Below are 17,247 nucleotides of genomic sequence, written 5' to 3' on the forward strand. Positions count from 1 at the left end.
CAATGAACAATCAAAAACGAAAATAAGATATTACATAAATAAGAATGATTACAACTTTCTTGATTATCTGATATGAAATCTGATTTGTAGGCACAAGAAGGTGATAGTTATTTTCCAATACAACTCTGATTGCTGTTTCTGATTTATTGTCCATATAACCGTGTATTGAATTGAGTATAAAGTGTGCCTATATAAGATACTGCTCCTCCTGATTTATGACTCTTGAAACCATGCATTAACTTTGTATAAGTCTACCTACTATAGGCTTTGAAACTTTTCTGCTTTACCTGACTGAAATCCCTATAATTATGCAGTTCTGTTTAAGAAGCCTTCTCTGATTTATATACTTGAAATATATGCCTCCATGTTATCTACTGCTCAACTGAGCCCTTTAGATTAGAAAAATAATAAAATAATTTTTTCATACTTTTACCAATAGGCTTCATTTCTATTTATACCTTCATCTCCTAAAGGTCATACCTTTTGGAAGAGATACGTCTTATTGCCTACAAGTGGTTTCCTTTTCCCAATTGCCTAACGAAATCAATTCCCTTTGACTTTGTTGTTAAAAACAACCTTTAAAGTGGCATCTTTGGCTATTCGCATCCCTTTGTGATATGTGCTCCCTTTGTATTTATTTTATTATGAATCGTTAGTATATACTTTGTTATTATATAGTTACAGGACTCGCAGAGTCTGACGTCCCGAGGCGGGTCACCTATGCCGAGGCCAGAGGACCCTGGACTCGGACTCGGCCGAGTCTGGCCGAGTTTGCACAGACTCGGCAGACTCACGAGTCCCGATCCCTGGACTCTGCTGTGCCAGCACATGACAAAAAGCAAAAATAAAATTAAAAAGTCTTAGTTTTAAGTGTAATAAAGGTGCATATGTTTTCTCTTTTGCCCTAAAAAGTCATTTTTCTTGGATTAGTTGGAAGAGAATGAATAGTTACAAAATATTTGATATTTTCTTGGTAAATTGTAGTGTAAACCCTTGATTATTTTTTTGAAAGATTTTGCCAAATAGAAAGAGTTTTCTTGACAATGCTGATTAAGTTTATTTGCTGATAAGTTTGAACAGTGTTTGCACATTCATTCATAATGCTTTTTTACATTACTTTTGGAGCATAGTTATTGCTAAACTTGAAGATAACAATATGAAATGACTTAACTGTCTAATAATTTTGAAGGCACCAAAATATGTCGATTGAACAGCTAATTTGAAAGTTGCGGACCCGATGCAAACTCAGATTTGTGGACAGTCAGTAACAGCAACATTGTAGCACCTTTTTGGCATGAAACAACCCCTTCTAAGGCAGCGATAGGACTATAATGCACCGCCAAATGGAAAACAAGCACCATCTAAGTACTTGAAAGTTGAAACAGATTTGTTGACTGAGATACCACTAGACTAGTCACTATCAAGGCAAATATGTTATCCTTAGTCACTGCTGTAGCTAGCTGAGTATAGGTAAGGGCTGAGACACAGGCAGAGATCATGGCTGCAGAACGTTCCAGAACCTATCTTAGGCGCACACGTAGGATGGTTGCGGGGTCGAGTGATCAATGATATTGGCTCCTCTGAGCCTTAGACTTCTAGGCTCTAGCTTTTATGTAGATATATGTTTCGAACATTTGATGACATGGATTTCATATTCCATGAATTTTGTAGACATTTGACACTATTTGTATTTCTAATGTGTTATTTAGTTTAGCTTATTTCCTTCAGCTCAAGGCTAGAATTTGCGTTTATACTTATGTGATGAATGTAAACTTGTGTATGTGTTCAAAGTAGCTTTTATTTGATGAGATTATTGTGTCTTTAAGGTTTATTTATTAAAGATGCATGAAATAGGTTTTAAATCCTTAAAAATCTTTGAATTTCTTGGGTTATTCAATTTGCCGAGTCTTGGCCGAGTCAGCTTGCTGAGTCTGAGCCGAGTCGGAGTCTCGTAACTATGATTATAACCTCTCACATTAATCATTTGTTGTATTGACGTTCCATAATAGAATCCTTAGGATGAGTATTAAGTTTGTCTTATCTTAACTGACTATAATTGCTGTTTATAAATACTTATTTGATCGCTGTACGAAATCAGCTGACTGCTGCAAATTAATGAATCGACCACCATCTCATGCTGAGTCAACTATATTCTGTGGAACCGGTCTTTGTCTTGGTTCATTGATATTATCACTGTATTCATTAATATTTCTGTCTTTCATCTCTAAATCTGATTGGTGCATTACCTTTATCAACAATTGGCCAATCACATAAATCTTATTTTTTTGAATGGATCACTGAATATTGTAATTTGATTTCATTCTTCATGATTACTGCTCATTATTCCTTATTCACCATGTCATCAATGGATTGCTGCTGCATTCTTCATGTTAACTAAAAATATTAATGACACTACCTTGATAATGGTCTCTTTTAAAATCTGCACTTCATTATTCTCATCATGGCTGGTTGTATGTAATCGCTGTTTTAACCATATAAACGGGACTCGGACTTAGTGAGGCCGACCTGACTCGGGACTCGACAAGGTCGACTCGACTCCGACTCGACTCAGGACTCGGACTTTGCAAAAAAATCTCGGCTCAGACTCGGCTAAGTGAAAAACTCAAGAAATTTAGAGATTTTTAAAGATTTAAAACTTGTTTCATGCATCCTTTATCAAATACACCTTAAAGACACAATAACATCATCAAATGGAAGCTAATTTGATTACTTACACAAGTATACATCAATAACATAAGCATAAATGCAAATTGTAGCCGAAGAAAATAACAAACATAGATATATAAATATTGTCAAATGTATACAATATTACAAAACTCATGGAATAAAACATCCATGTCATGATATGATCAAATGTTCCGTACAAATATCAAAATTAAAAACAACTACAAGCCTATGGCTCAGAGGAGCTTGCATCCCTCTTACGAAGGCGTCTAAGGTAGGTCCTCGATGATTCGGCAACCATAGCCTCTTCCTGTGACACCATGCCACCCTCACCAACATCAGGTATATGAATATCTGTGTCTGCCTCTGGCTCTGCTGTCTCTGCTCGTGCTCTTTGCTCCTCCTCTGCCATGGCTACAACCTCAACCTCTCTATCTACCTGGTCGACCCAATCAATGTCGTTGTCACTAAAGACAGGTTCAGTAGCCTCAGTGGTCCACTTGGCTTCAGGATCAACCTCCTCTAGAATGATAGGGGAGATGTCATTTTGTGCACTCCGTTTCCATTTGAGGGGAGGTTGTAGTGAACAAAGACAAGATCGTTCAACTTCTCCACAGATAATCTATTGCGCCTCTTGGAGCATATGTGCTCAAACATACTCCAATTGCGCTCACAACCAGATGCGCTGCATGGTTGGCTCAAAATGCGAATGGCCAACTTTTGAATATTTGGTGTTTTTGGGCCAAAAAAGTTCCACCAATTATTTGAAAGGAGAAAAATAAAAAAAATCAGTCTCACTCTCGACTCTCATTTAACAATATATAATAAAATTAAAATTATGCCTTAGAATGTATTTTTACATGGCATCATAGTTGTCCCACTTTCTTTGCAGATAGGACGAGAGAAGATCTCCCCTTGAGCACTAGAAAACAACTGTATCTCCCGCATAATTTCGGTAGTACAACCAGCAGGTTTCATCCGCTCTATGACTGAGTACAGCCCACTAAGAACCTCCTCATTTGCCTTGAAAGTAGGGTGGAAATGGAGTGTCGGATTAAGATAATATGTTCCTGCATGGATGGGCCTGTGAAGCTGGTTATGCCATCTCTTATCAATGATATCCCAAATGGGACGATACCTACTCTCATCTCCTCCATACACCAATCTGATGGCCTCCTTGGCCCTATCCATGTCCTCATATATGTAGCCCATTGCGGGCTTTCCCCCATCGGCAACTTGTAGGAGAACCACCAAGGGCTTAACAAACTGCAAAATTGCAAATATTGTGTAATTTATAAAAAATGAGCAAATAAGAAAAAATGATGAATAAATTATAAAATAGAAACTTAAATTGTAGAATTTATAAAAAAATTACCTTCATAATCTCAGCACAAGGGCTCCAAAAGACTCCCTCATCAAAAATGCAATCTGCCATATCTATCCTTGCATCGGTAGCAACATAGGATGAGGAAGCCCACTCCTCACTAACAATCATACGTCTCAAAGCCGCCTTGCACCGAAGCATGGACTGTAATGTAATGAAGTTAGTGGCAAATTTGGTGATTCCAGGATGCGCTAACTCTTTCTGCTCTGTGTATCGCCTCATAAGAGCTAACACCCATGAATGATTATATACAAATTTGCAAACATTTTTTGCCTTTTCTACACATCTCTTAATCCATGGGAGTTTCCCAATATCCTCCAACATGAGGTCAATGCAATGGGTGGCACATGGAGACCAAAATATAGATGGGTACCTCTCCATCAAAAGTCTACCCGCAACAACATAATTTTCTGCATTATCAGTGACTACCTGCACCACGTTTTCCTTACCCATGTCATGTATCACCTCCTCTATTGCCTCACATAGGAATGTGGCGTTTTTGCAGTGTGCGGAGGCATCAATGGACTTGATGAAAATAGTGCCCTCTGAAATTAAAAATAAAGCAAGATCAATGATCATTCAATAAATCATGAAATAAAAATTCAAAAGAAATTAATGACAATGAAATTAAAATTAATCAATCACCTGCGGAGGAAACAAGAAAATTAAGGAGAGTTATAGTTCTCTTATGTGTCCAACCGTCAATCATGATGGTGCAACTTGTCCTAATCCATATCTGGTGTTGATCCTGTAATTCACCCTTCACATCACGCACTATATTTGACAAAATTGGTCCCCTTAAATCAGATTTAGAAGGGGCTTTGAACCTTGCCTTGCATATGGTAATGGCATCAACCATTTCCTACCAATAAGGAGACCTGTCACAAATAAATTAAATGAGATAAGTATGTATTATGTACAACAAAAAATTAAACAAAGAATCAAACTATAAATATTAAAACAATCAAACAAAAAATATTCACCTGGCTGCAAAGAATGGAATAGTGCAGTAGTACCAAAATCTGCTGACTACCAATCTAGCAGCGTCATCGACCTCCAACCCATTCTCTCAAGCGACGGTTGGGAGCCAGGAGTAGTGCGAGGCTCAAAGTAGGAATCTAGCGTAGATTTACGAATTCAAGTGCATCAAGTTGCACATAGCACTCACGTGTAGCCTCAACAGTTTGGTAATGTGCATGGTTCAACATCATGGCCACATATGCCGGCAAGATGGTATTTTAATCTATATATTCCTCCATGGAATATTGTTTTACAAAATTTACATTTTGTTTGTCCTTTTTTTGGCCCGAGAAAAACTTCATGATATTTCCAAGCGGGGTCCTTTCTAATTGGGAGTTTAGAACTAGACATTGTATGATTGTAATGTGAAAATTGAGGCAAATAAAAATGTCAAGGTTGCTGCAATAAGACATTATTACAAATACAAAAAAAATTAATATTTGAGAATTTGTGCATTGTCATAAATAAATATAAAAAAAATTATACATTTTTTTCAAAAACTAATGTAGGTACTAAGGTAGGGTTTGTAATTTTTTTAAAAAGAAATGTAGGGTTTGATCAAAATTTCAAACCCTACTTTTTTTTTTTAAGAATTTAACAAACCCTATGGCTTACCTACTCTAGATTTTGGAAGAAAATGTAAAACTTCCAAATTAAATGAATAGAAAATTAATCAAACAAATTACAATGAAATTTTTGCTTACAAGAAACAAAAAAAACTCAAAAAATCAATCTTACCTCTTACAACAAGCTTGAAATGAGATGCAAACTCTTCCTTTCCAACTCTTGATGCACCAAATGAAAGTATAATGCAACCCCAATGTGATTTATGGACGAAATTTTGAGCTTCCTCCTTGCTGTTTTTCATTCAATGAATCCTTGTTTCTCCTCACAACTCACCTTTCTCCTCCTATTTTGCCAAATGAATGAAATGAAGTTCACTTTTAGGCTAAAAGCATAATATAAACAAAAAAAATCAATTGAAAACATATTGTAAGTTGTTTTTTTTTAAAACTTAAAATGTCATTGCCAATGACGGAGTCTGGGCAAGTCTGGACCCCAAACTCAGCCAAGTCCGGACCCCAGACTCGGCCAAGTCCAAGTCCGGACCCTAGACTCGGCCAAGTCCAAGTCCGAGCCCCTTGGACTCACCGAGACTCATTCTGTTCGGGATTCGCCGAGTCCAAGCGATTTTGGGCAATTTTCGTTTCTTTGGTTTTAACATTCTGTTGTGTGTTTTTCTGTTGATAATAGTTCACTATGTTAGATGCAATATCGATGTTGTCTTCATAAGCAATGTTGGCCATCTTTGTTGATCATATGATTTGGCTATCCATGGTTGGGTATAGTATATGCCTTGCTGTTCTTAAAGTTTGCCAATAATCTTGTGTGGTCTTGTACTTTGTTATCATTATGTATAAAGATAATAGAAGGAGCTTTCTCACTGTTTTCTGTCTATCAAGAATACCTAATGAAGATTGGTGAAATTCCTTTGTTTATTATTCTAGCTAAATCTATTTTTTGTTTCTGCTATCAACTAACTTGAAAGCATCCTAGGCCTGCCACAACATGGACCATACAATATTCTGCTACTTGTTTGTATTAGAATTTGGATGGGGACATCACATTGCTCAATTGCGATCCTTTCTTTAACAATGGATGACACTTCAATTGAGTTTTTGAAATTACTCTTCTTTTTTAATTTATATTGCATAACAGTCCACGAAAAGGAGTTAGGGCTATAAGAGATTATTAAGGATCACAACAAAAAACAAACACCAAGTTAAAGATACTATAGTTATAACCCCTTGAAAAAGAGAATCGTTAATGGGGCCTTATAAGATTGTCTTCACATTATATTATAAAGTCACTATTATAGAGAGAGAATATTTATCCATTGGTAACAGTTTTAACTACAAGGCTAGTCAGTGTCTTGGACTCAGTGTCTTCAGTTGCTTCATTTTCCTTACTGTCAAGAGCCAGGTGTTATGCAAGTGAAAGATCATACTGGCGATCAAGAAGATTCCTTTCAAATCAGTCTTCAATCTTTTCAGCTCTTTGATGATTGCAATACAATCAAGGATTTCATCATCAACATTGGAAGTGCCAGGAATAGCAGAATTAGTCTTGGCTTTCTAATATTTGTTTGTTGTAAACAATAAATAGAAATATAATCTCACCTTTCTAGAATGCAACCGTGGCTTCTAACAATTACTTCTTTCCTGATTTAATGTTTGTTTCTACAGATCGTAGGTTTACTTATTGCTTAATGGAATTGCTATATTAACATATTTTAATTTATTAAATTTATTACTGTCATGATAATCGCTCCTTAATACAATTGCTTGCCTTGTGGAATACTCATCGCTGCATATTGGAGATAACTTCTTTGGTGAGATTGTTGTCATATGGATGGCCACCTTTACATATTATTTGTTTATTTAGAGTTAAGTTAATGAAAAGTGATGTCCCTAAGATAATCGCTTCTCTTTGAAGAGACATGTCCTAAGGAATACATCCTTTCATAAAAGGACATAAGGAAAGATATAAGAACAAGATAGTTTGAGGAAGTAATCATCATTGAAGAGGAAACATCACTAAGCATTCGATCCAGAAGAGTTTTCAGATTCAGTTTATATATATTAACCAGCAACCTAGATATTCATCTAATAGTGTGGTATGAAAGATAATGCATAATGATTGGACTGAGTTATTATTGGTCTTTCATTGATAGTTAGTAGAATATTACATTGCTACTATTATATCTATTTCCATATACATTGTGTTGATGGCGAAAACTATTGCTTTCGGTCAACACATAATAGAATGCCGAGTGTATCTTATTCTCTCTTGAATAAGGAAATCCCTAATGCTGTTGGAACTGATCATAGGGGATAACCTCAAGGTTCCAACTGTCAAGTCTTGACTTGCTTAGGATAACTCAGCGGTTGATGTGTATTGTTGGTAAACACGAGGGAATATATGTATTTTACAAGTTGGCTTGCATCTGGTATAGCCATCTAGTGACGCTTTACTTTTCAAACTGGGGAAAATAAATAGCAAAAGGATTAGGGTTTTGAGATCCTAAGGACAATGACAGTAACGGTTGGTGCTATAGGTAGACATATTTTGAATAAACTAGTTCTTGCTCAGCCAGAGATATACTCACAACTCTATAGGAATAGTGCAAGCTCCAAAGGGGATGAAAGATTTTTAGACCACAAATATTCATCCGGATACCCAATTTTGGCGCAATCCAAAACAAACACTCACAACTAAACTAAGACCAACAATGGGTTCAGACTAACCATGCACGAAGACTTACGGTTAGCAAGCCTCCAATGGTATGAACCTGAAATCAAATCAAATACCCTCCCACTTCACCATTAAGATCACTGAACATTAATTAGCTAGATGGAGAGAGAAACCATGCAAACAAATGAGGGCAAATGACAAAACACCATGCTTCAATGCTTCATGCATTTGTTCTAATTGCCATTACAACAATTTTTGTTTGGCAATCCTACTCTATTCTACTTCTAACTACTGCTAATTCTAACTGCTGGCCTCTGAAATCTAATCTTCTAACTTTCTAAACCCTTACAATGAGAGAGGCACTGGCCTTTTATAGATTTTAAATTTTGAATCAATGGCCAGGATTCCATTCATCCAATGGCTTTGATTTGCCTTCTAGAAGTCCTGGCAGCTTTCTGGTTAATGATTTCAACAACCTCCAACTACCTCTTCAACTACCTGCAACTGTTTTTCAATTAATCTCACTAGGAGACAAGATTTCAATAGGTTCGAGGCACAAAAAGGGTAAATCTAGTAGCTGGGAAATAACTGACTTGTGGTCCCCTTTTGAATTGCATTAAACTAGGCCCACAAGTAGTCATTTTACAATAATGCAGTTGCTTTTACAAATAAATCTACTTTCTATTATTCCCAGCTGTTCATTTTTTGCTTTTGGATAATCCTGTAGCATTCTATGCTTGCCACTATTTTCTAGAATTCCGGAAATAACACGAATTGGCTTTGGAGTGCAATGCTCTATGATCCTTTCTTCAATCTCATGGCTTGGCTCTTAACATGTTATTGATGGCGGTAGGGTCCTTGCCCATCCAATCCCTCTTACTGCGTCCTTGGGTCTACTTGCTGGCATCTCCAAGGTGCTAGCATGGCATTCTCCCTCTGGCTTTGTCCTAGGTATCCTCTAGCTCATTCGGTGTTCTGGATGGTAGTGCCTTATTCCAAGCCTCTCCACATGGCATCCATTGTGTCCTCTATCTTGTATGAACGCATAGGTCAAAGATCAATCATTAGTTCATTGTTCTCTCATTTCTCGGAGGAACTCAAATTGATTATCCTCATGTGATTTTAACATTCCTCTATCATTGTGCCTATAAGGGTCTCTTGGCTTGGAGGAAGCAATGGGCTACATGAGCTTGGGATGAACACATTGGGGAGGAAGAATTTTCGTAATTTTGAGTCTTCATCAACACCAGTCATTGGTTGGTCTAGGAAAGGCCCTTGATGCCTTCAATTCCGCCTTTGTGATTGCAAACCCAACTTTGAGACACCCTAGGAAGCTATCCTGGGAATAATGCTTTCGGCATTAGAAAAGGGAATTATATCATCGTTGAATGTTAGCACAAGATGAGGAAGTTAGGCTTTTTCCTTGGCATAGGAAGGGCTGCCAAAATCATTGGAAACAATGCTTACTCTCACCCCCCTTACAAACACCTACACTTGAATGATATACACAAAACTTAGCACAAGGTTCGGCATTTCCTATAGGGTTTGAAGATCAAAAGATTAGAAACATCAAAATTCTCATGCTTTGGAGAAACTTCGGTGAAAAGAGCAAACTTAGCAAGGGGATTAGCAAGTTTTCAGTTTAGACAACACCGTACTTTCTTGAAATTTGATGAACTTCATTATTTCTCTCGGGTTTGGCAAGGGTGTTAGCAGGTTGAAAGGCCTGAAATGCTGAATTTTTCTCCAAGGAAACCTCCGAACTTTCCTTAAGTAGGTATGGACTTTGGTTGGCTAATGGGATGAAGTTGATACTTTTGAGGCGTGTACTTTGGTTTGCATTTGGCTTATGCATTGCTTTTACATCATTCCATCAGTTCACATTCTTTTCAAATACGTAGATTTAATGGAGCAATACCTTGTTCATGCTTGTGAGGGGGGTCTTTGATGTTTTTTGCTTGAACTCCGCTGAGACTTGCCCCTTATTCCCTGCAAATGCATGCTTTTTTGGAGAAAACAGGACTCATAGCCCAAACTTTGGACATTTCCTCGTACTTCTCACCTCAAACTCTGCAAACACCGAAGTTGTGTCATGAACAGTGAGCTTCGGTATATTTTTTGGACTTTTCAAGGGTTTTAGTAGGGTGGAGGTTTAGCTAATGCCGAACATTTACCCAGGGAAATTTCTGAACTTTCAGAGGCAAAAAATCAGAACTTCTTCAAACAAAAACTCCGAACTCTTAGAAGCTTTAACCCCAAACTTTGATTCTTTCCTAGGTGGCTAGACTGGAATTAGGACCTGGTATGGGTATGCCCCAGCACATAGGTGAATCTGGTTTCTTAGCTATTTGGCTATACTCCATAGAGTCTTGGGACAACAAGATGAGGGGATGCAGAGACTGATCTTGGGGATAGGGGCACCAAGGGCCTAGATTTGGGGACAGCAGATGCATGGTAGCAAGTGTAGGTTTGGTGATTGAGCCCCTACCAGAGTCCCTTCATGGGGTTCAAAGGCCATTTTCACATTTTTATCACTTTGTTTTTCGCAATACCAAGTCCTTACTATTTTTGAAACTTGGAAGTGATTTGAATTCTTGGATTGAGGTTTAGATCATAGATGCCTACTTAGAAGTTTTTTGTGGGTGTATGGCGTTTGTGCGGAGACATCAACCCTTATGGTTAAGTTTTATGGCTCACAGATCGAAAACTCATTTTTTTTTTAAATTGACTTTTAATTTTCTTGTCATGGGGGATGCCTAGAAGTCCTAGGGATAGTTGGGAGACTCCTAGGACTGTCTTGGAATGCCCTGCCTTTGAGGGGGGTTTCTAGGAAACATCCCAAGGCTGGCAATGGAGGTGACGGGATGGCGGGGGGATGTTTCCCCCAAGACCCTATGTCCTGAAAATGTCCTTATCCTAGAAACATTGGGATTTTTGGGGGATTGGGGGAGGTGTTCCCATGGAACATTTTTATTTAGTAATACTCAATCATTGATAAAGTCAATAGGTTGCATAAATAAAGGCAACACTATAGGTAGTTGTCCAAAACAGTTATTATCATTTGCATTTATAAAAATTGAATTATATATACTTCAAATCTCTTTCACTTCAATCAAGATTTTTATCTGTGTAGTCTTTATTTGCAGTAAGTTTCAGAGTTCTCTCCAATTGCTATATATTCTTTGCAGTTTTTAATGTTTTGGATTAAGGCAAAAATAGGTTTTGAAGGGGGCCTGAAACCCTTTACATATAAGAGTCTAAAAGACTTAGAATCAAAGCATTAGAAGATCCAAAACAAAACAGGCTGCAAAAGATAGGACAATACATAGAGCAGCCAAAAAACCAGCAAACGTCTAAACGGGCAGACAAAAGACCAGCAAAGAACTAGAACACAAAACACAGAAAAGACAACACAATTATATGAGGCTCTTAAGGGTCTCATCGACCTTAGCCTCTAGCAAGCTCATCTCGTCAGCAACTATCCTCACCTCTTTGTAATCCACGCTCTGAATTGCAGCTTTTTTCTTCATGTTGCCCCGGGTCCGCTTGCAAGGGCCTTGATCATCCCGAGTCTTCTCATTATCATCACCAATATTGATCAGAACTTTTTCCTGATGCTCTTTGTCAAGATTACACCATGGCATTCATGGCATCCACTGTCTGTTTGACAATCTTATGACTGTTGGTCATAATTGTCTTGAGAGGCTTGAATTTGTTGTCGGGTAATTATGTCATATCATAATTAGAATGTTAAGTGTGTTAAGGGTCGGTGGTTACCTGACGGTTGCCAGTAGTTGGCACCGGGCAACCTGTACCAACACCTATATATATGTACTTGGGTTTCTATTTCAGGGTGTGGATATTGCTTAAGGAAACCATGTTTTGAATGTATTGGCATTTTGGAATCAATGAATACAGACATATGAGTTCTTCTTACTTGCATCCTTGTGTATTGCTACATACGGTCTTCTTCCGTTATTTGTTGTCAGTGTACGAAATTACTGCTCGACCGTATGGCATTAATCTTCCACATGGGTGAGCTGTCTGATAGTTTTCTTCCACATGGGTCAGCCTATCTTCAAATCTTTTTTGCATCTGATCAATGCCCTCAACTGCTCTGTTGATGCAGTACACCACAAATTTCTTTTCAGCTTCCGTCCATTGCCCGTTACCTTTCTAATTTTCCTGAGCAGTGACCACAGGAATAGCTTCCATCTTGCTACCCAAGGCCCTTTGGTTGAGCCTGACCTCTTTAAGCTCATGAAAGAGCCAATTGAATATGCTGAAGTATCAATGGCGTTGCCCCTGGCCATTCCCAGAATATTTTCATAGTCATCCCTCTTATCACTCAGCTCCGCACTCTTTGCATGAAGGTCTTTGGTGGTATTTTGCGGAGGCGGTGAAGGGGGCAGCGAAGGGGGCGGCTAAGGGGGTTTGTCAATGTTCTGGCTATTAGGCTTCATGCAAACCCTATTACCACCCGCGGAGCCCTCAAAATTAGCCTTATTACCACTAGACATAGGGGAATCCTTGCTAGCCGAGGTGGACGAAGAAGAAACAACCAATTGCTTCCGCACATTCTTACCCTTACCCAAAGAAGGTTTAGCCTTCGGGGAAATCTCAAATTTGGCTTTTTTATGAGGGGGAGGAGAATCTGCCTCAGAGTCCGAGTTGGACTCTTGACCTCCCGACTCCCCAACGCTAGTGTCATTCTCAGAAGATGTAGGGATATAATCAGACGAGGCAGGGAGGGCAAAAAAATGGGAGTCAATAAGCATCGGAAGCCCTTCATGGAGGATAGGGAACTTAACAGGGTTCTTTTTATGGTCCCTAAAATTAGCCCTCATGGCAAACATCAGATAAAAAGGAAGGGACACCTTGATACCATGACAGAAGTGATTCAAAGCACAAAGTGATGTCCATAAACCCTAGTGAAACAACCATCAAAAATGAAATATTCCATTATTACCTTGAGGAGTTTCGCCCAGAATTCCTTGATGACAGTTGCAGTTTTTATTGTTTATTTCTTCAACTTCACATTTTCAAATGACAGTTTCAGAATGATTTGCCTTAAATTTGACAGGAATTTAATGGGTGGAATTAGTTTTCAAGTCTATGGATTCAAATGCAAAAAAAAATTTGGGGTTAAAACTCTGAAATTTTTAGGATTGACATTTCAAATCACCCCGCGTGATTCATTGTCAGGAGGTGGAAAAGTAAAAATGAATTGCAAATGAAGCCATATAAAGGAAAAGACACCAGAAAAAGAAAAAGAAAAGAATAAAAATCGAAGTGGATAAAAGAAAGAAACTAAAAAGACAAAAAAGACAAAAAGGAATAAAAAGACTAAAAATAATAGTTATAAATTTATATCTTCATTCTGTTAATGCATTTGCCTCACCCTTTCCTAAAATGGGGTATCAGCACATTAAAGTTTAGATGCAAATATAACTGGGATAGAGCCTGCCAGGTGTTCTTTGGAGATGCATCCAGCATGGACTGTACAATATCTCGCACATATCCCTCTCTCTCTCTCTCTCTCTGCACTATTCTTAAACATCAAATGGTTCAACAGTCAAAGGTAATGTTTTGCAAATAATTTTTGGACAACTATTTACCACTTTTGTGCATGAATAAGATGTAAACTTGTCATTGACTACATGACCATTGAACTGTTTGATGTTAATTAAATATATGTTTATGTGTTGGGGGAAATCATCAATGTATTAATAATTATCTATATTTCAGAAAAAATAATAATAGGTATAATTCATACCACTTCAGACTAGCTGTTTGGGATTCATAAATGAGATTATAAAACCCCTATGTTATTTGAACATAATAAGTAATTTTAGTAACTGATGTCTATATTCTCTAACAGGCCCCGTACATTAATGCTGCATGTTCTCTAAGAGATGAAATCAGAGCGGCAGCAAAAGATGACTTATCTAAGGTAATTAGTGGCATTTCATATTATATGTAGTTCACATGCATTTTATCTCTTTTTTAGGGGAACTTTATGAGTTTTGAGACTTAAAGGTTCATTCTTGTTTCTTTACATGCTGAACAAATTGTATTCATTTTATCCTGGATGAGAACATCTAGATTCTACATAGATCTGCAGATTCCTGGATTATCTATATTAGATGACAATTTTATCGAATTTATCTTTTCCTTTAAAGCAGTTGAAGTACAAGTTATATAACTGTACATTCTTCTCTCCAGGCAGAATTAATTTCAATTGCAGATCAATTCCGTGACTATAAAATGGTTGATTTAGGAGTCAGGATAGAGGATTCATCGTCTGGTACAGTTTGGGAACTCTGTGATGTAGATACACTTAAGAATGAACGGAGTGAGAAGCTTCGCAAAACACGGGAAGCCACTATCAAGTCTTTGCAGTTGAAGATAGATCAAAAGGTATGTTTAACCTCATAATTGAGTTTCCCCTCGAGTTTTCTACTGGGTTTATGGTCTTTGAATTTTAGAAAACTTAAATATATTTTTCTGATTAAATGGTTACGGAAGGTTTTTGAAAGGGTCAAACCTTTGTAAAAATGGACTTAAAATTTATTTTTGCAATTAGAAAAAAAATGTAATAGAAATGGAGAGAATAGCATGGATGAAAATTATGTGTTGGACAATTCAGCACTATCTCCTACTACAGTAATCAAACATTAGCCAGTCTTTGAAGAGTTGGATTGCAAAAGTTTCCCCCCAGTAGTTTTTTCATTACATACCTGAGTTTGTGGCCTTAATCTATGCAAATTACATTATGTTCCTAAAATCAATGTAAATCTATTATATAACTTTGTTTTCTACTTTGGCAACGACAATGTAACTTGCAGAATGAAAAGATGGTAATCTAATGCAGATAATTTACTTTTACATTATAAATACTCCATATAAAATTGTTGATTTGTATGAAATACTAATCTGCCTTTCTGATTACTGCAGTCAAAAGATATTGAAAATTTTCAGCTGGCATCCATTGATCCAAAGGATTGTTTTCAAAAGCAGACAACAAAGTACAGCAAATTTGATGATCGGGGACTGCCAACACATGATAGTGAGGGGAAAGAGTTGTCTAAGAAGGCAATGAAGGTGAACTTTATTGGATTTATCGTATCCTTTGCTCAGCATGTTGTTTGGGATTTATTTAATGAGCCCTTAAGTCAATCTATGGCATCTGTAAGTTCATGCTGTATGTGCGTGTGAGCATTGTACATGTATTTTCCCATGAGTGTTTAAGGATTTGTGACTTTGTGTCTGCATTCACCCCATAAAGCTTACCCCTTCTTTGTGCACCCTTCACAGGATGCTGAGAAATTGATGAAAAAAGCAGAAATTAGACATGAGAAATACAAAGAGAAGTTAGCTGTGCAACCTTCTTTTATTGAAAATCTTAAATCTGAAGTGAAGGACCTACAAGAAAAATTGCAAGAATTGGAAACTTGTCAGTAGTATCCTTTTGGCTCACTTCAGACGATGGTGGACTTCAAAGCTACACGTCATTGTTAACTTCAATAGGTGATGATTCCACTTTTTCTAATTTAATATCCACCCTTGAGAAAAAGGGCTATGATGTTTATTATCTGTTTTAAAGAGAAAACAGCTAAGGTTTGCTCATCTAACTTATTGAATCAAGGGTGTTTATTTCGGGAACTACAGGAATCTCAATGTTCATCTGTGAATTCATTTCAATTGTAGTCATTACAGCGTACATGTTGAACTTTGAGCATTCACAACACCATTGAAGTTCAAAAGAAGCTAGTGAGCTTTGCATTGATTTCTTATTAAATGAATTGTTTCAAAAGAGGTGGATAACTTTGTGACATATTACCTTATCAGATAGAAATTTAATTCCCATATTACTCTTTTCAAATGTTCTTAATATAAAATCAAAACACTAATTTCCACGAATAGAAACTGAAAAAGCACTTTGGTGTCTTTGGTTTGATTCTTGAAAAGACCATCAAATACTTCCAAGAAAATGAACAGAAAAACATTGCATGATCCACAATCAATTTGATAACAATTCCCACTTTTTTTGTTATGAAAAGGCTTCATTATAGTATGTAGTGGTCATAGAGAAGCATGTGTTGGGAAATGATTACATGGAGTGAGAAGGTGCCTTCGGTGGTCTTGAAAGATTGCTTATTAAGTGGGTTAATATGCCTGCAAGACTGGGCAACTATCCTTTTTAGTGGGTAAACTCTAAACTAGTTTGGATGACAATTTCTCTCCAAATGAAGAAATACTTGCTCTATCAAAAGAGCCCTATGTATTTGTTGAGTAAGTTGTCTATTGCAAATTAAAGGATATCTACCTTTTCTCCACAAGGATGCATCTTCAACCGTAAAACCCATGTCCCCATCCCTAGTGTTGTTTTGTGGATATCAAGATGGTAGAGGATGCCCCTTGGTCATTCCCATTAAAAAATGGCGCAGAAAGCTAGGAAAAGTCTAGGAGACATTTAGCCATCCTTGGGATAGCCAAGGACGTTTACGACATCCCTTGATCAATCTAGGGATGACTAAAAATCCTTGATGTCAAAATGACAATTCACAATGTTTAAGAAAAATATGGCACCTCACCAAATATATTGGGTTTAAAAGAAGGATAGGGGTCCTAGAAACCCTCACACACCCCTTAATTCAAACTTAGTCAATTTATAACATTGTGTAAATTTTGTAGTATTTTGTTGGGTGGTTCTTATTGTTGTCAGGATGGGCTTGAGGACCACAAACGTAACATGTTCTACTTCCCGTAGAATAGAGTATAGAGTTGGATTCATGTAGTTATCATAGACTAGTTCCACTGTCTACATTCATCCATTTACTCAATCATCACTTCTATCAATGATTCAATCTTTTAATGGTAGTAGATATTGGCATACTATA

The 17,247-nt window shown here is 37.2% G+C and overlaps 1 protein-coding gene across 1 annotated transcript in view; it reads left to right on the forward strand.

The window, feature by feature from the left end:
• The window catches only part of LOC131049219 (uncharacterized), a 214,579-nt gene extending 198,398 nt beyond the window's left edge, over window positions 1-16,181 (forward strand). Inside the window, exons 19-22 of the mRNA XM_057983262.2 lie at window positions 14,226-14,297; window positions 14,570-14,764; window positions 15,302-15,448; window positions 15,662-16,181. Coding sequence (XP_057839245.2) covers window positions 14,226-14,297; window positions 14,570-14,764; window positions 15,302-15,448; window positions 15,662-15,808 — 561 coding nt within the window. The 3' untranslated portion in view covers window positions 15,809-16,181. The remainder of the gene's footprint in view (window positions 1-14,225; window positions 14,298-14,569; window positions 14,765-15,301; window positions 15,449-15,661) is intronic.
• Window positions 16,182-17,247: the final 1,066 nt, after the last annotated feature.

This window comes from Cryptomeria japonica, chromosome 11 (assembly GCF_030272615.1).
Source record: "Cryptomeria japonica chromosome 11, Sugi_1.0, whole genome shotgun sequence".
Lineage (NCBI taxonomy): Eukaryota > Viridiplantae > Streptophyta > Pinopsida > Cupressales > Cupressaceae > Cryptomeria > Cryptomeria japonica.